The 27,282-nt window shown below is 36.7% G+C and overlaps 1 protein-coding gene across 1 annotated transcript; it reads right to left on the reverse strand.

The window, feature by feature from the left end:
* Positions 1-294: 294 nt before the first annotated feature.
* Positions 295-27,124, reverse strand: ttll12 (tubulin tyrosine ligase-like family, member 12). Its single transcript, XM_034032124.3, has 14 exons — positions 26,911-27,124; positions 25,680-25,867; positions 25,333-25,531; positions 23,970-24,129; positions 22,067-22,200; positions 19,377-19,453; positions 18,832-18,948; positions 17,283-17,477; positions 16,847-16,958; positions 16,523-16,674; positions 7,991-8,072; positions 5,612-5,680; positions 3,646-3,784; positions 295-620 (listed from the first exon to the last, which is right to left on the reverse strand). Exons 1-14 carry the CDS (start codon positions 27,064-27,066, stop codon positions 469-471), a joined length of 1,932 nt encoding a protein of 643 aa, XP_033888015.3. The 5' UTR covers positions 27,067-27,124; the 3' UTR covers positions 295-468.
* Between the last annotated feature and the right edge of the window lie 158 nt (positions 27,125-27,282).

A 27,282-nucleotide genomic window follows, 5' to 3' on the forward strand; every position in this document is an offset into this window, starting at 1 on the left:
CATGCATGTTAAAATGTATTTATTATAGAACTGTTGGCCAGATGTAATAAGACCTGTTCTTGTATGTTTTTAAAGAAACAAGACATTCACAAATAAATGAATAAATATGTGGTTTATTAGAACTTCTAACAGATTCTCTTGCTTTTGATGAATCGTTCTTAAGACTGCCTGAAATACGCTAAGTGAAAGGAATAACGGTGGTCAGTAGGCACCAGCAACTGAGGAATCCAGCACCAGCAGCCCACCAGCAGATCATTGTTAAACATCTAAAACATCAATGAAAGATGCAATTAATTGAGTTTTGCTGTGTTTTATTGAAAAAACAAAAGCTGTAATGCAATTCTTTTGCAGGAAAATGTCCACAGGATCCACAGGAATGTACACAATTCCAGGCTTTAAAAATAATTCTATTGAAGATATATTAAACAGCATGCTCTTTTTTGAGAGTAACTTCTTTTGTTTTGGGCATTATGCAATGCGGGTAACAGGGCAATTATCTGTCTCATCCAAGAAAAGAGTGCTGAAGACATCCTCATAGAAGCTGGGGTGATATTTGCAGGCTCTCGCACAGTCAGGACCAAAATTTACTTCCAAGATCTGAGGCTGCATAAATCTCTGACCTACAATAGAAAACAGTGTTAAAGTCAAAACAAATGGTATTTCAGTAGGACAGATTGTGGCTGCGCAGTTTTTATGTGATGGATGTCAACATTTAATGTGTGATAACTGGTACTAAACAACCTTATGAAACTCACAAGTACCCAAAGGATTGGATGAAGGGTACTACTCCTGAACTACACAACTAGAACTACACATCCCTGTAACTCAACTGGGATGGTGTCTTTAGGGAGGATTTGTGGCATAATGGCAGAACCAAATTGCACAGGAAACTATGGACCTCAGTTTCCAGTGTTACATGGAATCTTCCATTAGTGCTTCAGTTCAATTAGTAACACACACACAAATACACAGCTCTCTCTACACAGTTATCTATCTATATCTATATACAGTATCTACCTACCTATCTATATCTAAGCTGGGACCATTACAGTTTTCAAGTCAAGACTAAACGCACTTTTATAAAAATGTCTTTCTTATCTCAGTGGGTTTTAAAGTAACTTTGAAATTGCTGTTTGTATTGTGTATACTATTATTTAAATGGTCCGATTATGGCAGTTGTATGTGTGACATGCTATACAAATGTATTGTGGTTTGTTCTTTTTTTCCTGCTACATACTGTACAGTGCTTTGCAATACTTTTGTATAAAAAGCGCTATATAAATGCAATAAATAAACAAAATAAATATAAGCCCTTCTTCAGCAGTGCAATGAATGAGGGCCTCTATCTGGAAAGTTTGTTTCTACACAGAACCAGGGCACAAGAGTTTGTGGCAGGGTGATGTCAAAACCACATTCTTGCTGAAAAAGCAGACTTTATATTAATTTTGTGATGTTTTGAAATTAAGTATAGAAAGATTTTTTTTTTAAATGTTGTATAGTAACTGACTAAAATATTAGATGCATATCATGTTATATACATGAAGAGCTTTGAATAAACTTGCGATTAGTTAGGGTTACGATATGGCTCCAGATTAACCGGACGCTTTGAGACAGACCGGGATTTCAAAACTCCCCCTAAACTGAAAGTAATTTACGTACAAATGAGCTCCACCTTTGCTAATCCTGCTGTGGTGGAATTGCTTGGGCGCAGCAAACAAGTCACACTGATCAGCTGCTTCTGATCAGATCTCAATGAACGAATAGCTAATCTATCAATAGAGCAACGAGATGACGATGCTTTCATTGTATTCGCAGAATAATATGGGCGATTTAATTTTAACAAACAGAAAAAAATAGCGACTGGCTGCAATTCATTCTTAGTATAATACAATTATTTGACGCACATGTGGGTATTTAAGCACCATTATTAATTGTAGCTAAGGATGGTTCATTTACACCTTCATTTATTTCAATTTAGGGGCAAGTTTGAAATCCCGTTCTGTCTCGCAGCGTCCGGTTAATCCGGAGCCACATGGTAACCCTAGATTAGTAAATGTGTATATTTGGTGAAGGTTTGAAATAATTTTAACTTTGATACATTCAAAAGCTTTCTGACTGTGGACACTCTTTAGAGTGATATGCTTTCCAATTGCTGCTTTTATTGTTTAACCTGCTGTTATGAGTTTAACTGCTTAATAAAGCTGCTGGAACCGAACATTTCTGGTCTATTGTGTGTACTGAACTAGAACCAGAAGCCCTAGGTTTCTACATTCTTTGAATTCTTATTTCATTTGTAATATTCGGTGAAAGTGAAATCTGACAACAACCTTAGTTTCAGATAGATGTAACATACAGTTTTTACAACTACCCAGTTCTTCCCGAACAGTTGTTAACAGAGAAGAGGGTCATCGGTGCTGATTAAAAAAATAAAAACAGCATCTGCTATTTATAATTAGAAAATGAAACTGGGATTTCATTTGATTAAATAGCTTGCAGTGCAAATTACCAATTATTAGTTATTAGTAGTAGACTTGTCACTTTAAATGTACAAGAATGTTGTCTGTGTAAAATAGTGAGAGGGGAGGAAACTTGTTATCAGTAAGTGAGAAAACCAGCTGGCGGGGCTCCCGAGTGGCACCTCTGATAAAGGCATTTGTGGGGGGGGGGGGGGGGGGGTCATAGCTGCCCTCTACACATCAAAGCGACGTAATGAATCATATACAGATACAATCGATTATCAGCTGGTACGAGCAGCTGTGTGTCACTTTTAAATGCTTCTTTGTAAATGGAAGCGAATTTAAGACCTTTACCAATGTATGACAGGACGCATAATGTTCCAATGAGAAAACATCTTGCAACATGCATCAGAACCAACATGCTTCTTTCATATTAAAAAAGAAAACCAGTCTAATCATACAAGACACGGAGTTGACTGATGTCAGACCAATTTGTTTCTGAAAGAAAGAGCGGTAACCTAAAACCCCTCCCACATGGCTCTTCTTTTTCGTCATCAGCAATTTTTATTTCAGATAATATATTTTGGAGCTTTTACAAAAAGCTTTTTAGATCCCTTCTAAAGGTTGAAATTGTATGGACCAGACCGTCCTGCTATATACTGTTTTCCTACAGCGGCCTGCTGGCATTGGGGTGTAGTTGGCATTTTGCTTTATGGGTTTTCATCAAGTGAGGACAGTGGGGGGGGTCTGGGTATCCACTTAGCTTGCTTTTTTTTTTTTTAAGCAAAGGACGATTTATTAAGTTATATCTGAAGAATGAGGGACCCGCTGACATCGCCATAGCTGGAATCTTTTTTAAACAAAAGATGATTAATTAAGTTATGTTTGTGGAATGAGGGGGGTTCTGGGAAGACAGCAGTTATTGGTGAATGGGAAAAAAATACAACTGTAATTGGGCTATAAAAAGAGATGAATATAAACTCCATTAAAAAAAGATAGAGAAGGCTAAATCAACAAAAGTTAAGTCCAAATATAATGCATCAGATTACATAAATACATTTTGTGTTCTGATTTTTTTTTTAAAAATAAGTTTGTTACTTAATGGGTTAAAGGTAGTAATTGCAATTTATAAAACAATAAAACAAAAAAACTTGATTCTATAAAAGTACAAAACAAGAGAGAATGTTACCCTCATTATCTGTATCCCACTTCAGCATGAGGTCAACAGCGTAGACCGCGCGAGAGGATGGGTAGTCACAGATGCCAAAAGGTGCAGGCCTGGATGAAGCAACTTGGAAAAGTTCAGCAAAAGATTTAAACACCTTCTCCTACAAAAAAAAAGAAAAAACACAAGGTCAAACTCAGTCCACACTATTGCTGACACAAAGATATCAATGTTGTGCTTGCAAAAGTAATGTATCACAGCGCTGAAAACTGAAGTGCTTTTTTCACATTGCTGATAAAATAGCAACAAATGCTAAAATGCCAATGGGAATTTAAGCCTAAGATAACAAAAAGCAGTGGTGGGAGTTGTCAAGATGCCCTGTATACAACGTCTAGTGCACTCAACTGCAACTGGAGTTGGTAATATTCCACACATCAGCAACTCTGTTTGGGTGAAAACCAGATGTTTTGCACGAATTAAAATAACGGGTCGAGTAAGCGATAAAGCCCAAACAAGCAATAAAAATGAGAGTGTTATAAAATTCCCAAGATGACAGCTAGGCTCTGATAATAGAGGAGGAAGGAATGACGTGTAAGTCATAAATTAGAACAAATGCAGATCCAAACAAAAATGTTATTTTTGAACAGGATAATAATGATGTCAACTATGATTAGTTAATGTAAATTAAATATGATTGGACACACTTCAGTTGAGGGACAGAATAGGTGACATCTGTTACACTCCAAAAAAATATATATTTGTAAAAATATTTGACTCCAATCAATTTCTGTAATAAAATACATTTTACAGTAACTATATTTAATAAATAAACAATATTGTTGAAACACATTGTATTAATAATGATTATGTTTCTGGAGTGTAGTAGGCTACTTGACTATTCATAATCATTTTAAAAAGGTGTAATATCCTCCAAACTGAATAACTGTACTTATACTCTATATGTAAACAATCTTTTTGTGAAGCATTTACCAAACAAAAATAGGGAGTGCATGCAAAACAACATAGAATATTGTGATTCAAGCATAGGGATAAAGTGGGGCAGAAACATATGTTTTTAGGCAGAGGTTCAAATAAAATGGCTAGTTTTATTTATTTTTTATTAGACAACCCTGTGAAGGCCTTCATTGAGAGAATAATAGAATACAGCTGTGAACCAACTGTAAAATACACAATCTCAAAGCGTGTGGTCTCTATCATTCATAAAACTGGAGTGAATTGATAATGGAACTTAACACAGAAAAAACATAGAACATGTTGTCATTTACATAGAAAATACTGGGAGATAAAGCCATCTTACACCCCCTACCCCCATTACAGCTAATATTTTACATGTGAAACTGTGGGGCACTCTACCTTTATCTGCAATATCTTTTAAAAGAATCACATCAATATGTGGTGGTTTCATTGACCCCAATATCATTTATATTGGACTTTAACATTGTGTTGTCCAAGACCAGCGCTAATTGGGGAAACTAGTAAGAGATTCATATATATATATATATTTTTTTTTAAAGTGTGAACTAGAGAATGGAGAAACAGTATGAACAAGGAAGATGACAAAAACTAGATGTATGGACCTTTTGGGGCACCACCAGGGGTTTGAAGAATGCACTGAGTTCAGAGGTCGTCACACTAGACTACACACACAGACACACACACTAAATTAAATATATGGTAACAGAATAATGTGTTGTACCTTTGCTATTTGTTAAGTGTCAGAGAAAGAGGAGGTGGACCATCTATACAGAAGGGTATGTAATGTCATGCAAAAACTGTAAGAACGAGTATTCTGTTTGTCCTGTACCTGGGACCAGACTCCCTGCATATTTCAATAAACCTAACAACTGATTGAAGAAAATGACTTTTTTTTTAAGTTACATCAGGTATCTTCATTTATATAAAAAAAGAAGTTGGTATTAATCTCTTTGTATGTTGATATACTGAGCTATAAAAAAAAGGAGCAGCTCACCTGTACATCTTTCCAAGGATAATCTGGGTATTGCTTCTCAAACAGAGGAATAAATTCATCATAGTGGACCTACAACATAAAACAACAAAATCATTCTCAACTACCTACATTATACGCCTCTACCCTTTTACAAAAGGCTTCTTTTCTTACACTAGCCACTAGTTCACAGGGTGTTTTTTTGTTTTTTTTATAGTGCAACACAGCGTTCCTAAATTCAGCCGTCTCAAGTTGCATTCTCCAGAGGGTGACTTGGTGACGGCTTGGGTCTGTTTTTCGCTCTACTGTAAACACATCAGTCTCCGAGTCGACTCACACAGAGTCGACGCTTGACTTGCCCCCAGTCAGTGTTACTCAGCCGTCTCCTTGGGAACAGGACACAAACACACTCATGCACAGGATGCAGGACATTTACTTTGATAACCGCCAATAAGAGGCATGAAAAGTACACTTGTCTGATAACATGACATAAAAATGGATAACCAACAAAATGCTACAGTTTCGTTCATATTATATGCATTAGTTTCGTACTGCATTGCCCTCTATGTTTGCTTAAAATGTTCCCTGCATACTTCAATAACAATACATGACAAACTTATTGAGATTAAAATAAATCATAATTGCAGAATATGATTTCCTGATAGTTGTTTCACCTCCAATACTGTTATCCAAGCACACATTTTCCCGCAGGGCTACTCGCACTTATACCCACATATTCTGTATAAATTTAAAAAAAGAAACAGTTACCGTTTAGTTTTGCGTGAATTGTGATTTACTGACACACCTTTAAATACAATTTAAAAAATGAGGCTTTAAAAGCAAAACAGTACTCTTCAACTTTGCAGCAAACAGAGAAAATGCCTGTTTAAAGGTAAATGCACCGTCTCTTCACTGTGTAAAAAAAAAAAAAAAAATCTGTTTTTAGAAGTATTCATGTTGTTGTTTTGTGAGGGTTAAACTAATATAAAACTTACTTTAATGCATAGACATGCAGGGGGGCATGTGTGTACTTACAATATTATTAAGCAAAAAAATAAGCTTAGTTTGTAAAGATAACTAGCAGTTTGTATGTCTTACTTTGCAAAAAAAATGTTGTAATTCAGTTACTATTTAAAAAGGTATTCAAGTTTTTGAAGGGGGAAAAACAAAGTGCATTTTAAATAGCTGCAAGAAATAAACTACCATGTGATGGGTATATTGCTTATTTTAGGTTGGCTCAAATGGTAAGAATCTTTTAATCTAATCAACCCTGACGTAGATCAGATCTGTTTTAAGTGTAAGCGCACTACAAAGGACTAGAGCATACTTAAGAAACATTAGCACCTAATCAGAGTCTGTGCAGCCAAACAGTCACCACATATAACGATCGTCATTCAGACTTCCAAATATCTTTTTGGGTTTTTTTTTACATTGATGAATATTTTTCTTTCACAAGTTGTGCTTGTAAATAAGCCTTTTCTTTACTGTACATAATGATTTTATAGTCTTTCCACACCATTGTGCTTTGTAGCCCTAAGCATTGCATTCCATTCTAGTCACACACCCTGTGTCACCAAGAGCTTAAACTGTTGTACAACACAAGAGATTGCTGCTGGGTCAAGCTGAAGAGGGAGGTGAAATCAACCAATCTTCATGTACTGTGTTGAGCAGTTCTGTGGCAAAATGTGTATCCTCCAAAAAACTAGTGATGAGGGCATGCAACATTTTAATTCTAAAAATGCTTAATGAGTGTCAGCACTTACTGAACATTTCAAACTTTTTATACAAGCTTGCTGAAGGTATTCTTTTTGTGGAATAATGGTAAAAAAAAAAAAAGGTTATGTCATCGAATTGGTCATCCATAACTATTACATTCTCAAAAAATTAAATTTAGAAATACCAAGGAGGCTGTGTAGTCCAGTGGTTAAAGAAACAAGCTTGTAACTAGGAGGTCCCCGGTTCAAATCCCACCTCAGCCACTGACTCATTGTGTGACCCTGAGCAAGTCACTTAACCTCCTTGTGCTCCGTCTTTCGGGTGAGACGTAGTTATAAGTGACTCTGCAGCTGATGCATAGTTCACACACCCTAGTCTCTGTAAGTCGCCTTGGATAAAGGCGTCTGCTACATAAACAAATAATAATAATAATACTAAAAGAAACTTAATACATCCAACAATACACATTTCGACTAAAAGCCTTTCTCATGTCTTCAAGACAAGTATTGTAGAGTAAACATTGTCAATGTATTAAGTTTCCTTTGGTATGTCTAATATAATTTGTTGCACAGCACTAGACCTTGAGCCAATTATCTTCATACTACAGCGTATCTGAAAATACATTTTTACTTCTAATTCCATGCATAAACTGCAGTTCTATCTGTGTATGACTGAAAAGTACTATACCTGTTTTAGCTGAACTCCTTCTGCATAGTTCATCACAGTAAAGTGCTTCTGGTAGTCATCAAAGTGATCAAGAGAAAATGGTCTAGGGGAAAGAAAAAGATCATATACATTGTACCTGGAAATTCGGAGGCTGCCTAGTCCTAAGCACAAAGACTTAGATTTAACAAAAAAAACAATATTGAGTAAAATTACCGCTGCACTCAATTAATACACAATATTATTATTTTAAATTCCCTCTGCACTCAATTAATACACAATATTATTATTTTAAATTCCCTCTGCACTCAATTAATACACAATATTATTATTTTAAATTCCCTCTAGCACTCAATTAAAACACAATATTATTATTTTAAATTCCCTCTAGCACTCAATTAACACAATATTATTATTTTAAATTCCCTCTGCACTCAATTAATACACAATATTATTATTTTAAATTCCCTCTGCACTCAATTAATACACAATATTATTATTTTAAATTCCCTCTGCACTCAATTAAAACACAGTATTATTATTTTAAATTCCCTCTAACACTCAATTAAACCACACTATTATTACAATTTAAAAAGTTCCTACTGTAGGCATTCATTTGAGAAAGACTGAATATATTGTACTATTTCTGTGACTTTTTCTAGTTTGGATTGGATTTTGGTGTCTGACCAAATTTATATCAGAGCTTTAGTTTCTTGCACTGTCCATGTAATTAGCTACCAGATTTGCAGAGTGAAAAACTGGGACGTTTTATTTTCTTCAATTCACTGACGCCGTACCAACTCTGAAGCCGTTAAAATAACAGTATACAATAACACAATAATAGTTTAAAAATTAAACATCGGGTGTATTTATTGCAGATGATAACTCATTGTTTTCTTTATACAGTATTGTCATCTCAAAACATGTTAAATGTACAAAAAGCCAGATAAAAAATAAATAAAAAATAGATCAGCTATTAGTATTACCATTTAAACATGATACACACATAATCAGAATGATTCAACAAATAATCCATACGACTGTTTATTTTACTTTTGAATGACGCTAACACAACCTAATAAATTACTCTGCTATTATCTTGCTGAGCACAATGATGCAGTTTTGGACTTAATTTATGTATTTATTTGTTTTATTTTTTTAAGGCTGTTTTTGCGCTACTTGTTTCCTCAGAATATGAACTAAATTACGTGTGAAATGTTTCCGAGTGAAGTTACGTTGTATAGTTTGTTTCCTGTGTGTAAAAGGACCAAGTCCAGCAGTTGCTCACGTTGTGGTTTAGCAAGCGAACCAGACTTGGTGCGTTTGCCAGATGGACCGAGACCAGCTCTTTAGGTAAACTCAGTACAGTTAGTTTCCAAGCGGACATCATACCGAAAGTATCAAACCGTACCGAGTGTGGACCAAACCCTCTAAACTACCCTAGTGTGAACACAGCCTTAAGTACATACAAATATTACAAAAATACCTTTAAATACCAATAAAATGTTTTACTACATGACATTGCACAACCAAAGCAAGGATTGGTACTGCTTTAAATGGCTGTATAATAAATTAATAATGAATGCATTAAAAGCAATTCTGACAACTGTATGTATTGTGTATCGTTATTTGCTCTAAACAAACAAACTTCACACACACACACACATATATATATATATATATATATTACATGGTTTTATTCCACCAGGAATTCAAAGGTTGGGGGTGGTGAGGGTTAGGTGTTGTGGCCCCCTACCGAGAAGGCTCCACTGGAATTCTTCAAAGGAATGCTAAACCCTTAACCAACCTTGAACTCCACTTCCCAATTTTATTTAGCAGACGTCTTTATCCAAGGCGATTACAGAGACTAGGGTGTGTGAACGATGCATCAGCTGTAGAGTCACTTACAATTACGTCTCACCCGAAAGACAGAGCACAAGGAGGTCACACAATGAGTCAGTGGCTGAGGTGGGATTTGAACCGGGGATCTCCTGGTTACAAGCCCTTTTCTTTAACCACTAGACCACACAGCCTGCTATTCTTAATTAACAACTACTACAACTAATTAAAAAAAAAAAAAAAGAATAATGTCAAAGGTTCATTATGAAAAGCATAAAATCAATTTTCTTACGCGATATTAACATTATCTCTGGTCGCCCTTTTCTTATGTTGAAGGTCTTTTACTTCTTTTGGTTATGTGCTTGCATATTTTGCTTGAATTCATAAAATGCAGATGTTACAAAAACTATACTATATGGAGTAAAAGTCGCTTCTACTGTACTTTCTGGTACAAAATCACTTACTATGCTTTAGCTCAGTCTATGAGGTCCAAAACCATGGTTAGCCCTCCTTTAGGGGATTAGAGTTCTTCAGAAGTATGGATGGGTGAGCAAGGGTGTTAATGGCAGGTAAGGACTGATAATAAATTAAAAAGTGAGGATTGCTGAAAAGAGGAGCAATTCATGACTTCTTGATTGAGCTGACATATGCTGCGTTTAAACTTGCGTTCTGGAATCGCTTATAAAGGAAGGGTGCATTTACACTTGTATGAAACAGCAGGGGGTGACGGGACGACTGACACTATGGTGTAATGACGACATCATCGAACGCCATCTTTTGAAAATACTACCTTCTTCAGTGCTTGTGGATGTTGATGAAGAGGATTAGAACAACTTTTGGAAAGATAAGAAAAATATACTTCATCTTATTTTACTTTTATGATGTTCATTTAATGTATAACACTGTGAATATTTAATGCTACCGCCTAGTTAATCACAGGAAAGCAGCAAGGTGATGACGTAGCTGGCTTGCATGCAGTGCCTGCTGGGAACTGTCACCAATCGTTCCGGAACGTCCTCAGTGTGGTTACACTAGCAAATCAAACCCCAACTTTTAAAAAGATAACAGGACGCGTTCCCTAGCCACTATCGCCTATAGAGCTTGCATTGAAAAGGCTGGTATAGTCATTGAAGGACAGTAATAAACATATTAAGGAGACAAGAATGAATGTGTGGAACCTTCCACTTACATGCATATTGCTTAAAAGCATATCAGGACTTTAGAAACATAACCATATACTGTGGTTATTAACTGATAAACATTATACTGACTGAATTATAGGTTAGTATCTGCTAAAAGGTAAGACAATTATTATTTTGCTAAGTTAACCTATGCTAGGCCAGCAAAACACACATACAGATATTAAAAGAGTAAGTAGTGGGGATCCGAAAAATATAGCGTTATACGTCCCCACATGTTGCTACAACTGTTTAAATAATATACCTGTCATTTTTCTTTTCATTGTTAACATGTTGACAACTTTTTACACTTTACCTTTAAAGTCTGTTTCAAAGCTCTTTTCAAAATGTCCGCTTAGCACACTGATAGTGTAAGGATTATTGCCCACATTGTCAAACAGGTAACACAGGAACAACGATCCATGATGTGTTATGGAAAAGAAAAGCAGAGCACTTTTTTTTTTTTTTTTTTTAAAGTGCTCTGGCTTTTCTTTTCCAAAGTGGACATTTTGAAAAGAGCTTTGAAACAGACTTTAAAGGTAAAGTGTAAAAAGTTGTCAGGATGTTAACAATGAAAAGATATTGCAGGTACATTATTTAAACCGTTGTAGCAACATGTGGGGACATAAAACACTATACAGTCGGTGCTGCATAATCGGGATTGCTGCTTAAATGGGATACAACTCTGGGAGACGGTTCTTCCCAATGCTATTTATGATGTTTAATTGGGACGTCACTTCGTTTAATTGGGATACAGTATTTTAAAAAGATGAACGCAGATCACTTTTCAGAGCAAGACAGGTTCGCGCAGCGCAGCGAGTACGTGATTACGCTGTGACTTGCATAAACCACATTGAACTCTTGAAGGATCTGGAGTCTCCTGTAGTTTCTCAGGCTGCTGTTGCAAAGAAAGTTGGCGTGTCAACGTCGCAGGTGCCTCGTCGTGTGATAAAATGTGATTTCATTAGAAATAAAAAAAACAGAAATTAATTTTGTTTAGGAATAAATACAAAAATTGACATTTTAAATTATGCATTTAACATTTTATCATAATGTGATTTCATTATTTTTCTTTTCATTAAGAAACAAAAAGGTGTGACTAAGCGAAAAGCAGGCACCCGGCAGCAGCTGTAACTGTTTTAAAATAAAGTGTAGCAAGGGAGTAGTGGTGAATTGTCAATCAAAGCAGAAATTCACAAATCAGAGCCGTGTGTTCAGTATTAATAAAATTACAATATGTCGAATCCGCTACCAAAGAATACGTTTTGCAAAGTATAAAGAACAAAAAAAGCAGCAACAAGAGTTTGAATGCATTTGTACCATGGGCAACGTTTTGAGGTGCTGGAATGGGTTTGTTTCTTTTGTAGAAATGTTTTCATACTAACTTTTGTACTTGATAACATTAATTTAAAAATTCAAATGATGCCTATGATAAATATGTTTTTGTGACTAATTAGCTATTAACATTTTAAATATTGAGTATTTTTTTTTTGGGGGGGGGGGGTTGCAAGCCAACTGAATGTGATTTTGCAAGTTGTATTTGGTTGTGCAGAGTAGTGGCGAAAAAAGTAACTTATGCAAGACTCTCTTTTCCTTCCGTATTGTGCGCATTCGTCTTTTTTTGTACGTGTCAGTTCAGCGTAACTGCTGGTCGTTTTAGTGTTCAGAAATTAGGATTTAAGAGTTACGTTCTTGTGCACGTTGTACTGGCTTTACTCAAAAGTGATTCCTGTTCAGGTATTTATGAATGTGGAAAATAAGAGACATGCATTTATTTCGTGTTTGATGACCAAGAACAAATAGCTGCATTTCAAAAAAACTAAATTATACAAAAGGTTCCTAATTTAAAGGTTTGATAAAAACATCTGTTTAGTTTTTGCAATTTATTTTATTTACTAAAATTAAAGTGTTTCAATTCTTTTTTTATTTTCACATATTCCATGTGATTTCCTTCATTCGCAATATTTATTCAAATTAATAAAGGACATTTTAGACTAGGTTTATTTATAATGTTGTTACAGGTTTAAACATATAAAACGTTTTTAATTTGATGTTTTCCCAAGGAGTGCTAATAGTGGGCTGCAGTGCCTAATGCAGCTGAACAGGTGGGCCTCAGTTAAAAAAAAGTTTGGGAACCCCCTGCTCTATATATATATTGTTCTTTTTTTTACAAAGCAATTGTGGCGTTTAATACTTTTGCAATAATAAAATAAATAGTGACTTTTATGGTGCTGATTAACAACTGACATCACGAAGATGCTGCAAAATGATCTGTCGATCTTGGGCAGGTGTTGTGACTCTTGGTCTCCCAGTTCATGGCCTTTCATTGATTATACTGTCTCGCCAAGTTTGAAATTGCTGGCTGTGAGCACCCAAGACGGTGACCCACAGTACGCTGCCCTAGTCCAGCCTCCAACATGCCAATTGCAAGAAGGCGCTACTCTCGACAGACGTAGCATATTAGTTTTTTTCTGTGATTTTCTTTATTGCTTTTATTCCAGCTCAGTTCAACAGCTGAAATCACTCCATATCCAGTGTCCAATCAACTGTCTCACTAATCAGGTGATTAAGTGCATATTTTTCAGTCATAGTCACTCAAGTGTATCATGGTCAAGGATGATTGATCGAGTGATTATAAAGAAACCAAAAACATTTTGTCAATGTCCATCATTTATATGCCTTATTTTTTTTCGTTATAATAGTGATACGTTTCTTTTGATGCTTCAGGTAACTTCAATCAAAATAGTTTATTCAGGGACAAAGCAAATCAAGTGTAATACATACACCATACACAAGATGTTAGCAGATGGTACTGTGAGCTGCCCTAGTACAGACAGGGTATGTCTGAGCTGCCCAAAAACAGATTCTGGCGCTCCCCAGGGCTACATATTAATGTACGAGTCTCTTCAGGTGGTATTCAAGAGAGAGCGAGAGCCCCGTAAAAACAATTACAGACATTATTATACTGGGCAGGTTACCTCCCACAGAACATGGGCATCCACCGAAAAGAGGTGTCACCTAATAATTTGTACCAATAGCAAAGCCGAGGTGATCCTATGACTACATTGCGTCATTTAAGCAGAAGTTTGTGGTTTCTACATATAATAACAAATAGCTTTTTAAGCAGGAGTACAAGTTGCATGTCTGGTTTTAGCTGACAGGCTTGTGATTTTTCAATAGAAACGTTACAGTAGAAATGAGGAAACAGCTTTTGAAGCGATAACATCTTGTGACAAACAAAGACGGGACCCAAGGTTATACAAGTTAATCAGCATAGAGGCGAAATGTCTACGTGCAGAGTTGACAAGCCTTACATTAAAACACAGGAAAAATCACACACTATCCGGAGACAATTTCAATACTTTCTCACTTCCTTGCCATTTAAGGGGCATATAAAATTATTAAAATGCAAGGGTGTACAATTTTTGAAAAAAAACTTGTTGTCCAAGGGACAAAATGCTAGAAAAAGTGATACTGCTTTCTTAATACATGAACCTGACATATAAATGCAGCAATCTGCTAAAGTACCAGAGTCACTTAGGTATTCGCGGATTACAAAAAATCACGTTGTGTAACTTATAAAATTACTTCCGAGTCTACTTTGTGGTCAAGCGTATACTTGTTGGGATGCTTAAAAAAAAAAAAGTTTACTGTTTAGAAGCATTTGAAGGCAAACATTCCCTGGAAAAAAAATGTAATTATTTTTTTCTTTCGATTTTAGTATTGCTAACCTAGTTTGCCATTTAACATATTTACATATTTTTTAGATTTAAAAACTGTATTAAAAATGTAATATTATATTATATATATATATATATATATTTTTTTTTTTACTAGATTTGTAAATATTGCGCGCATTTTATTAGTGAAACAGTAAAAAAATGCTGAGAAATTTGACAGGTTATACACAAGTCCTTTAGAAATCTGGGGTTCAGCAGTTACAAAACAGTTACCCTCAGATAAAGTAAATTATTATGATTATAACACACAGGCTACTGACCTGAGCTGGAGAGGACAACCATTAATAATTAAGTCGTCAAGGAGGAAGAATGACGAAGTAATACATTCTAAAGTTTAGTTGCAAAGACTTGCGGTTTTTAATTTGTCCAGGTTGTTCCTCAAAAAGGTGGTGATTAGATTTAAAACAAATAAACACAAAGCAAAATTTATAAAATAAAAATGGGGTCTGAAAGCTAAGCAGCCCAGTAGTATAGTGTGTATCCATATCACCACAGTCTATCAGAACTTAACGTGGTAGCTCTGGTGTGGCTGAGGTAGCTACATGTACTGTACTGGCAATTAAAAGACAGAGTAGCTGTGGAGACGGTCTTGAAAAAAAAAATCTATATATATTTGAATGTTCAGTCTACAGAGAAAATTGGAAAATGATAAAGAAAGAAAAAACAAAAACATTGTTTTGACAACTAATTATTTGCAAGGGCATGAGAAATTCTGGAATGATACAGTTCTTAATAACAGTATGTAGGAGGTGAGATGTATCCTTGAAGGTTGAAAATAACTGTTAATGATGGTTTCAACCAAATTGTGCCAGTGTACTAACTTTGTACTTCATCAGTGTAACATCACTTGTGGTGTTTGAAGTTATACAGGAACTTCTAAGAGCAAATAGTTTCAAGTGTAATTTGAATGGTTATTTTTGTTTTGTAAATGTCCTCTTAAATTTGTATAATGCCTGAAAATGAGAGGTCCAGAGTAGAGTCCTGCACGCGTCCGATTTTTACAACCCGCTTCCGACCCGGACCCGCTACTACAGGACCCGACCCGAACCCGCAACCCGCTGCAGCACCGTCTTCTTACCGGCGACCTGACCTGACCCGCTTTAATAAGACCTGCAACACGACCCAAACCCGCAAGTGTTTGTCCTTTACCTACTGCCTGCGTCAACTGACTCTCACTCACACACAGATATCTCTACCATTCTCCACAGATTGAGTTTATACAATAGGTTATACAGCGCGGTAGCTCGCTGTAGGGGTCTGGGTATATTTTAACATATTAACTATCTCTACTTACTTTACTATAAAATACCTGTCTATTCCTTTTGTGCCACCAGTTGAAATGGAGCTACACCTGTGCTTTCACAGAAAGTTTTGTGGCTTACCTTCTAATATGTTATTTGGGAAAGGGTTACAGACAAGTACGCTGAAAAATTCAGACCCGAAAATTATTTTTTTTGACCTGCACCCGAACCGTGAAAAAGTTCACATTTTGACCCGAACCCGACCTGCTTTTGCGGGTCACCCGGGTACCCGACCCGATGCAGGACTCTAGTCCAGAGTTCTGTTGCTCTCATGTAAAACACATCAAAAAATGGATATGAAATTGCATTCAAAAGTACTTGGTCTTTAATGAGAAAGTAATAGTTCCCAATAATTGCTTCATTTATGACTGTTGTTGAAAGATGATTCAGCTCAACATAGAAGAGCAGAAAACTGACATAAACTGCACAGTTACTTTGGGCTGAAAAACTACAATTACTCATTAGTGACAAGTAGAATTGCAAAACACATTCAAATACCTGTTGGCGAACCGCAGCCAGAAGACATTGTATGCATACAGCTGCAGTGGCTTTACTGAGCGGAGGAGGACAATGTAACGGATATCAAACTTCACCATTCCAACCTCCTCCCTGTGGAACAGCACTGAGTTCTCTATGTACTTGCACACCACCTAGTGGAAGGAAAAGGCACATCATCTCACACAGTCTCTTTCACTTGACAGGTCCACTCTTCTATCAGTCTGACAATAAACAATGAGATATCACCGGGGCCGAACAGAATGACTCATGCAAGGACATGCTGTCCTCAGAGAGCCAGGTAAAGGTGAGGAGAGATCACATTACCTTTGGAGTGCTCTCTCTCTGTCGGATGATGTAGGTCAAGTCATTTGTGATGTGCGTGTCAAGTGTTCGAGCCAAGTTCCATGGCTTGCAGATCCAATGATTATCCTCTCCCCTGAAATACAATAAGCATGTACTTCATCACTGGTCATCCCCATTCCCAAAATGACCATACTTTGAAATCCTATTCTGTTCAAATTAGACACTAAAAACTCATAAATTCATCTTTAAAAATACATGGGTCTAGACACCAAACCGCCATCAGCCTGATTTTTGGCAGGATGTAGCCAATACAGTTAACAAACCAGAAATTAATGTAGATATTTCAATGCTTTTCAAAAGTGGTTGGTGTTTTTTTTTTCCTTTCACATGGAATAAAAAGCATAAAAATAATTTGTCTTAATTAGAAGAAAAATATCGAAAACTTGACACCAATTACCTTTCCTGGCGCTGCTGGTAGTAGCTGACAAACTGGGGTAACTCTGTTTGGAGGTTAAATGTATGGGGCAGCCACTTTGCACCCTCGACTCCTCCAAGTCTTCTTGCCACAGATGCTAAACAGTCTTTAACTGTGACCATAGTCTCACAAGGGAACTGATTTACTAGAACGTGTGGCCGCTCCTTGCTCAGCTTCCTAAAGCACAAAGAAACTAAACCTTAGACCAATTCACTACGCATATACTTCATTGTTACAAAAGCATTGAAGGGTTATGAAGATTCACAACAACAAGCCACTGGTCTTGCTAAATCCGGTTCTATGTAGGTCGTGTACGTGGCTGAGTAAACATAACATAAGGTTGAAAGTATATGGGGTGATAAAGTTGACTTCGCATAATATCTGTTATATAATCATGGGGTTAGAGAATGGCAACTCTTCTATAACCAAACCAATGCTCAACACATATAAAAATGTAACCAATAAGCTTAGAGCACATTTAGAATGGCTTGTTAAGGTATGCATATAAGTAAACCCAAAAGTACTAGTAGGTCTTCTTGAAGACAGCCTGCTAGTCCTACCTGCAAGAGTGAACTCAGCTATTTCTTGTAACTGTAAGCTAAACAAACATTATATCACGTCCAGAGATATCATTGAAATAACTGTGTGTTTCTGAATTACTAATATTTTTTGAATGCTAATAGTTGAATAACGTAAGCTTAATAAATACGTTTGATTGACTTTACTCAGTCTTGTCAAGTATCATTAATAACACGGCTTAAGGATGGTAAATACATTATTTTTATATAATTGCTTCCACATTCCTTACAGCATGTCCACCAGACCTAGTCTTGATTGTTCTATAACACAGGGTACTTTTTAAAACAAATGCAAGAGCAAACTCAAAGTAAATGTTCTGAAAGTAATAAAACAATTTCAATGGTATAAACCTAGCAAAAAACAGCTTATTTGCACCTAGGAGGAGCTCACATATTGTTCCGAGTAATTCATTTCTACTTTGCACTAGCCCATAATGATGACATTCAGATAAAACAAGCCTGTTCATGACCCAACCTTTTCAATCATGCCTGACCTATTTGGGCAATAAACACATTGAATATTACAAAAAGCTTTTCACTCAAGCAAAACTACAGAGCCCAAAAATACAGTCTCCCCGAGCAGCATTGGCTACAGGGTTTAATCCTAACAGCACAGTTTCAATAGGCTCAAACATTCATATTAAAAATTGTAAATGGTAACAAATTGTACTGACAGTAATTTATTTTGCTTCCCTGAGCTACATCATAGCTTACATGAGACACCCTTTATATTGCACTCACCAACTCCTCCTCATGGTGAAGGCTGCACTTTTTTTTTTCTGGGACCAATCAGCTACTGTCTTTCAAAAGGCAAAATATGCAACACTACAATAATCAGTCGCCCAGGAATCATCTTTTTTTTTTTTTTAGATTAAAATGATGAACATGATTCTGTAAGAATAAGTGGTCTAACCGGCTTATGAAGTCTTTTGAAAACACAGTGCTCTACAGACCTGTATTCTCTAATGTGGGTAAACATAAAGAGAATATCTGCTTCCTCCTCATTCCATGTAAATTCAAAGCGGGGGTGATTCAAATTGTTTAGAACCTGTTTCATTTCAGTGAAAACCCTGAAACAGAGAACAATAATAAATAAATAGTGCTTAGGAAAAAAACAAACAAACAAATGATGGGTTGAAGAACTGCATTGAACTGACTACTTGAAATCCCCCCAGTTCTACTTTATTATTATTGAGGATTGGTATGAACTTCAGGCCCGGTCATAAATCTAAAGCCCTGATAAAAGGTTGGCTAGACATGAAGAGGTGGTCATTTACTTTGTGCTTCTGTCAAGCTAATTCAGACAGAAAGTAACATGAAAAGGGTCAATGACAGTTTGACATTTACCAGGGACTGTAAGTTTTAAGGGGAGTTACTTTAAAAACAAATAAATGCTAAAAGTAGTTTTGAGAAACTGGAAGTGTGAGTCTTCACACTTGGGGACAAAGTTTTACAAGTCATGAGCAGTACAGAGACACACATTCAAAGATGGACTTACTTAAAAATCTTGTCCTTTGGATAAACTTGGGTTTCAATTGGGATAGGAAGCTGTTCCTTATTTTCTTGTGAAATGGTCTGGAAAATGAACATATCAAAACCATTTATCCTTGTCCTGTGCAATCCATTATACTCGTCCACTGTCGTCTCTTTAAGAGAAACCATAAGCCTCAGAACTGAAGTCCTGGATGTTCCTAATCCTTCATTCTCCATTTCTATTTCAAAACATAAGGTCCCAAATCATATTTTTTTTTAAATTTTATTCATAAAAACAGATTTGAAAACTAGAAAGGGGGGCTGCCCAACACAGCAAATCAAAGCAATGTGTGTTTGCAAAAGATGATGCCCATAGATGTATTAAAAACCTGCAGTTTGGTTTTTGGAGGATGCTTCGAGGGAACAGTTGTATGAACGTTTATGCTGAGATATGGATGAGTCAAAAGTTAATGTACTTTGGGACATAGCCAAACCACTAAGCTAGAGGAAACCAGTTAAGATAAGAGAGCAATTATAGATTTATCACAATGAGAGCACAGCAACAGCTGTATTAGATGTTTCTGGTGCTATTAATACCCACATTTTAAAAATTATAAATGGTTCACTTTCCTCCAGTATAGTTCCCTCAGGATTTCCATTTCCAAATTTGTGAGAAAAGCGTGCAGGGGGCTATATGTGCACATGCAAAGTTTAACATGTCTTTTCAACATGGTACACCAAATACATAAGCAGAGTATATGGTACTATAGCCTGCAGTTTTGTTTTTCGCTGGCAGATGGCAGCAGTCCCTAAGAAATGTGCTTGACAGACCGGCCCATCCATAGATGAGCAGTAAAAAGTGGATGGACGCATTTGCAGAGTAAAAATCAGTCACCTGGTATATGACATGACTGAAAATTTGAAATCTATAGCACAAAGAATTTCTAAAAAGTGATATGACTTTGTTGCACTGTTATAATGCTGCAAATGTAAGACAAACAAAAAAAAGTTATTTATACTTATAAAATGCTGCCATTGGAAAAGTAAAATGTTATTTTGTGATTTATATTGTTATAATGCTACAATTGTAAACAAATTATTGTTTTGTTATTTAAGTTCTATTGAAAAAATATATTGACGTTTTTCATAATAAAAAAGTGTGTATTTTTAAAAATAAGCCAAAAATTGTTTTGAAAACTGTCCAAATTGCTTATTTGAGGGCTAAGTAAGAAACATCTGCAGAAAAAAAAAATTGCCATGGAAATTGACAAAATAAATGGGCAGCTGGGTCGTTAATGTAGCTGTGGTAATACAGCCTATGCTTAAGAAACACAATTTGGACCCTACAGCCCTGAATAACTACAGGCCAATATCCAATGTACCATTCTTAGAAAAGGTTCTAGAAAGAGTTGTTGCAAATCAATTACAAAAATGTCTCATTCTTAATGGTGGATCTGAGAAGTTTCAGTCTGAATTCCGTGCTGCACATGGCACAGAGACAGCCCTTGTCATTGTTGTAAATGATCTGCTGATAAGATCTGACTTGGGCTTTGCATCAGTTTTAATTCTCTTAGATCTATGTGCTGCCTTTGATACTGTAGACCACTCCATCTTATTGAATCATCTTGAAAACACAATCTGAAAGGTCTGAAGTTGTCTGTGGTGTTCCACAGGGCTCTATTCTAGGTCCTTTGTTATTTTCATTATATATGCTACCGTTAGTTGACATCAAGTCTCTCAGAATTATTTAATGCTAAATTCATATAAAACAGAGGTTATGCTAGTTGGCGCTCAGAAACAACTAAAAATGTGGGATTACATGAACTCAACCCTAGTAATCCCTCATTAAATCTTAAACTAGAAATGAAAAATTTGGGGGGCACCTTTGATCCTGATCTATCATTTGAGACATTAGGGAAGTGACAAAAAGTATCTTTTTACCATTTGAGAAATACAGCCAAAGTTATTATTTCTATATCTGATGCCGAGAACTAATACATGCCTTTGTTTCATCTAGAATTGATTACTGTAATGCACTTCTCTCTGGTATCCCAAAAGGTATGCTGTCTCGCTTACAGCTTGTTCAGAATGCTGCCGATAGAATTCAGACTGAAACCAGGAAAAGTGAACATATTACCCCTGTCTAGCTTCCTTACACTGGCTCCCTGTGCAGTATAGAATAGATTTCAAGAATTTGCTGTTAACCTAGAAAGCCCTGAATGGATTAGCACCTAGTTATTTGCAGGAGTTACTGACCCTGTATCATCCAAATCACACTCTTAGCTGGATGCAGGGCTACTTGTTATTTCTAGGGTCAACAAAATTAACATGGAAGTTTTTTTGTTTTTTTTATGGAATGCGCTCCCTTCTTTCATCAGGGAAGTTTGGAGTGTTACAGTTTTTAAGTCAAGACTGAAAACACACTTATAAAATGGCTTTCTTATCTTAGTGTGTTTTAATGTAACTTTTAAATTTCTGCTTTAACATATATTTAATATACTGTTATTTAAATATGCTATTTAATACTGTATGTCACAGTTGTGTGTGTGACATGCCTGGGGACCTTTACACAAAGGTATAGTGTTGTGTAAATGCTTTTTGCAATCTACTGTACAGTGTTTTGCGATACTTTCGTACGAAAAGCGCTATATAAATGAAATAAATGATTATATAAATGTGACTATGACTTCAATAATGCACTGGCTTGCTTCATACCTGGTAGTATGCATCAGATGGTTCAGGGGTGTTGGAGCTAATATCCCTCATATCAGCAGGGAACCATGGCAACAGCCTGCACTTCCTGATCAAAGGATTAGTCTCTCCGTATGTGTAATCACGTGTAACTTCCTCTGTGAGGGAGAAAAAAACACACACAGCACTTCCGGTGTCTACCATTAAAAGGTATGTTCTTTACATGTGTATACTGTAACGAGGCAAAATGGGTTAATACACCGCGACCATTCACCTACCCTCAGGGAAATGGAACAGGCTCACAGTTTGACATTTGTTAACACTTAATTTGACAGTTTGATATTTGCGAACACTTTCTTTCTGCCCCATGACCAACTTCCTCTTATTTTTTAGACAAACGTAAACTATAAGCTGTCTTGATGAACTGTGTGATGAACATCCTCTGTAATTCAGAGAACAATGTTGTTTTTGGAAGTGGTTTGACCTGAGGCAGGACACACTTGAGATATAAATAGGGGCTCATTTTGAGAGCCAGTTTAGCTCATTCTGAAGTGGGTGGTTGGGGTGCTGTCTCTTGGTAATCTCGAGACAGGATATTTGTGTGAATTTCTTGTATCTGTAATTGGTGCCTGCTTTGATAAACACTTACATTAAATTAATTAACTGTCTTAAAGATCTTTATTACAACATAAACTGAATTAAGCCGACCTAATGGGCGATCTTTGGTAAGTGTAACTGGTATACACATTAATACATAATTAAAATAAGCTTGTTCTGGGGGCTCCCGAGTGGCGCATCCAGTAAAGGCTCCCGGCTCACCATGCACCAGTGACCCCTGTAGACTGGCCGGGCACCTGCGGGCCTGCCTGCAAGCGGCCCAGAGCTGCATAGTCCTCCAACGCTGTAGCTCCGAGTGAAACAGACAGAGTGAAAAGCGGACGGCTGACGACACGCAGAGGACACGTGTGTTCGTCTTCCTCTCTCCCGAGTCCGCGCAGGGGTTGCAGCGGTGAGCCAAACTTAAAATTGGGCATTTCAAATTGGGGAGAAAATGGGATATAAAACAATTGGTGATTCCAAATTTCTAAATAAATAAAAATAAGCATGTTTAGGTAACAACTGTTTATGCTAATATATAAGGCAGTGATTCTCAAGCTGGAGTCCACTGAGATTTCCCATGACAATTTTTTTATTTTTTATTTTTGTAAAATTATTCCTAAAATATGGTGTTTTCTGTATTTCATGTATAATCATTGTTGCAATGTTACAGGATTAGAATAAAGTTGTTCTTAGTGTATCCATACATGTCGCTTATCCATGAATTTTGGTAGTACTGGCACCTAATCAGCCCTGGGGACTATATGTGTATATCACACGGTTACTACACGTATTTGAGGACTCAGTTATATCCTTTGGCATTAGATTCATTTTGTAAGCCTGTACAGTTCTTCAGCACTTTTTTTTTTACTGTGTCATTGTATTCCCTGTTGCAAGGAACGTCCTTGCTGTCAGGTCAACTTCTGCTGCTGTCTGGTTTCAAACCATTCTAGGCATTAACACCACTTAAAGGTAATGTTTAGCAAAGTGTTAGGGTTAGGTTTAGGGTTAGGGTGTGCCATGTGTCGTTGTGGTTGCAAGTGGCGTACAGGCATTACTTAATAGTTAGATGTCAAGGTCATGTAAGGGTTAATGCAGGACCTCAGTCTTTTGGGGTTTGTGAACTACTGGTTGTAACTTCCAGCATTTTTTGTGGTGAGCTGATCTGTACACATTATTTTAAGTGGGCTCTAACTGCAGCCTTTTACTGTATAATCATAAACTTAACTTCTCTCATAATACATATTACATTAAAACTCCCTGTTTAGCTGTTTCAATCCCATCAATTCTGTACTTGTATGATTCAATCCAACAAGCACACATGCATTACCTCCATTCTCCAGGTCTCGGAGAGGCCACAAGATAGTATAAGCAACCTCTTCTGTGGAGTAAAAGAAAGGGGCCGTGCAGCAGGTAGGTTCATTAGAGTGCTGGATTCTGGAGCCAAATTCATCCATAATGTACCATACAGGCACCTTCTCCTCAGCGGTCTGGATATAAATAAAGGAAACAAACCTTGTAAACAAATAGATGAATATTAGCTGTTTTTTTTTTTTTTTTTAAGTCTAGCATAATGTGACTTTTGACTATGTCACTAACTATAGAAAGGAGACTAATCCCTGTTGTGATACAACAGTTTATTAAAAATTAGACAAGTACTGAGTTTAGGGAGTTCATATAATTAGGGGTTGCAGCTGTAAGGCCAGTATCTAATGTTGTGTGAACCAGAATAATCTGCTAGCCTAAGTGACACATATTCAAAATAAATGGGATAAACAAGGTCAGGAAAGGTAATGGTACAATAGATATTGTATGAAAGAATGAGATACTGTATCCTGAGGAATTACAACAAATATTGCTGTAAAGAGTTAATGAAAAGTTCAAAACTATGATTCTGAGTGCAGCTGTGCTGTTATCTGGCTGCACTCAGGGAAATAATGTTTTATTGCCTGAGAAAGTGTCAATAAAACTGACCTCCCCGAACCTGGTGCATGTAGGAGCTGTCTAGTCAAAGTGTTGCTGACACACAGAGCTAAGCCAGGGGTGTAAAAACTATATAAAACAGCAGGCATTTGGAGGTGCATTCGAGAAGCATCAAGCTCTTCCATGAACACACACCAGCACTGTGTCTGATGCCTCTTCCAGAAATTGTTAAATCATTGCTTAATTTCTGTTAATAACTAGTGGCCTCATTACTGTATAAGGATAATAATTAAGCGTAAAAGTGTGACTTTTGATTGCTAGGATCAATAAAGGAATATTGTTATATTCTGTTTAAATCCTTGTGTGGGTGCGCTTTCACACAGAGAAAAACATAAATAAATAATTTATTTTCCTTATATTAGCTTCTCATGAAAATTAGAGTTTTAAACAAAGTCAAGACCCACAGAGAACAAAGGAAAGTTAAGTGAAGACTGCTGTCCTCTGTTCTATGGAAAAAGGTAACATACCTATTCTGTATTTTTGTTGCAATGGTGTTAATAAAGTCTTGTTTGACTAAACTGTTGTTGTGAGTGAGCAGTGAACAAATGTGCCACATTGGATTCCACATAGTTCATGGGCATTACTGAGGTGTTTTCATGGTTGATCAGTTACTATTACCAAGAAGAATTTAAAACAGAATCCGAAACATTTTTTGTTGTCAACAGGTGCTTTGCATTAATCCATTACCATCTGTGACAGTGCTCTCTTACCCCTTGGGAGAGTTGGTAGGTCTGATTGTATTTCCACATCTCCACCATCACCTGGTCAACCACATCCTCATCAGGGAACTCTCCGTGGAACTCGATCCCTATCAGGTTGGCCATGCGATGGAGGAGCCCAGGGATCTCCTGCAGCTGCTGTCGTGCACTTTGCACTCTGTACGTCCAGGCATGGTCGATGAGAAATATGCTTAAAATGGGAAAGAGATCTGAATCATACAGGTGATAAACATTACACATTAAAGCAACAGGAAATGCTCAGACTGCCCAGGCAGCAGCTCTAGACAACTTTGCATTGGTTACATTCACAGCTAAGTTTGCTAAAAGTATGATTCTACCTGTTTGGGTCAGCAGCCTGCAGTCCGTCTTCATTGGTAACAATGACTTTACAAATCGGCTCCGTTCCGGGATTCCGTTTTTTTCTTTCTTCCTGCTGGGTCTCTTCAACATCACCACTATCATCTTCCTCTTCTTCCTCTGCTTCCTCTACCTGCATGATCCCAAAAAACTGTCCCGCATCAAAGACCTACAGGGAGGCAAGCACAATCATTTAGAGGAAAGAATCACATTTGGATTGCTCCTGCAAAAGGCATATTTGCGGATACGCGAGTAGACATTTCAAGGTGCTAAGTTCCTTTTGATTGCCAACATTATGATTTTAGATGCTTGGTTATTACGTTCTTTAGAGCTCAGTGCCAGTTTAATATACCAGCTGGTATTTTTGGGGGTATTTTTTTTTTTTAATGATACATTACAAAACTATTATATATCATATTTAGTTTTATAAGGATTGCAGACTAAGCAGCTTGGTAAATGTACATACCGTACTTCAGTTCTTACTGGATACAATGCCATTTACTTCAATAGAAACTGACAAAGTTTCTTCAAACAAACTTCGGCAACCACATTACTAGGGGTTAGAGGACACGTGGCTTGTATGTTACAGGGAACAAAATGTGGGTGTGGCCCTTTAAATTAGGGACACTTGTGGATTTGGCATAAAGGATTTACAGTGAGTACTGTTTACAGTAACACAACCAGACAAGCAATGATGGGCATAATGGCCTCCTCTCATTTGAGTTCTGATGTGATCGATCTTGCTTCACAATCCATTAATTTACTAATTCCAGGCTGCATTTTCTGTGATGGTTGTTTGTACTTCTCTGTCCAGTAGATGGCGTATTTTATTTACTTAGTATTGACTCTGGACCAAATTTCCTCCATTTGATCTTGGTACTGCTGTGTAGGCTATAAACACTGAAGTACAACGACTTGGCGACTAGGAAAAGCCCTAAATCGTATATGCTTTCTTATTACAAAGACAGTTCTGTGCTGTTATTTCCAGGGTATCTGGTGGTAATACTACAGTTAACTCCACAGTAACAGAAACAAAATAATAATAATAATAATAATAATAATAATAATAATAATCCCATCGAAATAAACGTAACAGTGCGATTTTTAAAATGCCACACATATACTGCACAATTTTACAAATATTAGCCAATACTTCTACACTCAAAACAACAACACTGACGTGGGTGTAAAGGGATTTGCAAATTAACAAACCTCGTTAACAAGTTTGTAATACAGGCTCTTCCAGTATACTGGAGGTACTCTCGATGACCTAAGTGCAGGTCCATGGGTGTTTAAGAAAAGTTGATATTGTTCCTCCTCTTGTTCATTTATTTGCTGTCTATCTGCAGCCTCCTGCGATACCTCCATGACTTCCACGTGTGGACCGCACTGAATTCTGGGAGATTAGCGCTAAGGCGTGCCAGTCAGCCACCGTACAGTTTCGGAACTGCATAATTATTATGTTAAATAGGAGAGTCACAAATCAAAGTGCATTTAACAATATGTTCTGTTAAAATAAAATGCGGTCCATTAATAAAAAAGGTATCAATACTATTACTCTCTTTAACTTAAGTTTCTGGGGAT

The sequence above is a fragment of the Acipenser ruthenus genome, chromosome 14 (genome assembly GCF_902713425.1).
Source record: "Acipenser ruthenus chromosome 14, fAciRut3.2 maternal haplotype, whole genome shotgun sequence".
Lineage (NCBI taxonomy): Eukaryota > Metazoa > Chordata > Actinopteri > Acipenseriformes > Acipenseridae > Acipenser > Acipenser ruthenus.

Coding starts and splice junctions, on each gene's coding strand:
- ttll12 (XM_034032124.3), bottom strand. CDS start 27,066: ATGGAGGTATCGCAGGAGGCTGCAGATAGACAGCAAATAAATGAACAA. Junction 8,073..16,522: donor TGGCTGCGGTTCGCCAACAG/GTATTTGAATGT, acceptor TCTTTCCCCTAG/ACCATTTTCTCTTGATCACT. Junction 621..3,645: donor GTGGGATACAGATAATGAGG/GTAACATTCTCT, acceptor TTTCTATTGTAG/GTCAGAGATTTATGCAGCCT.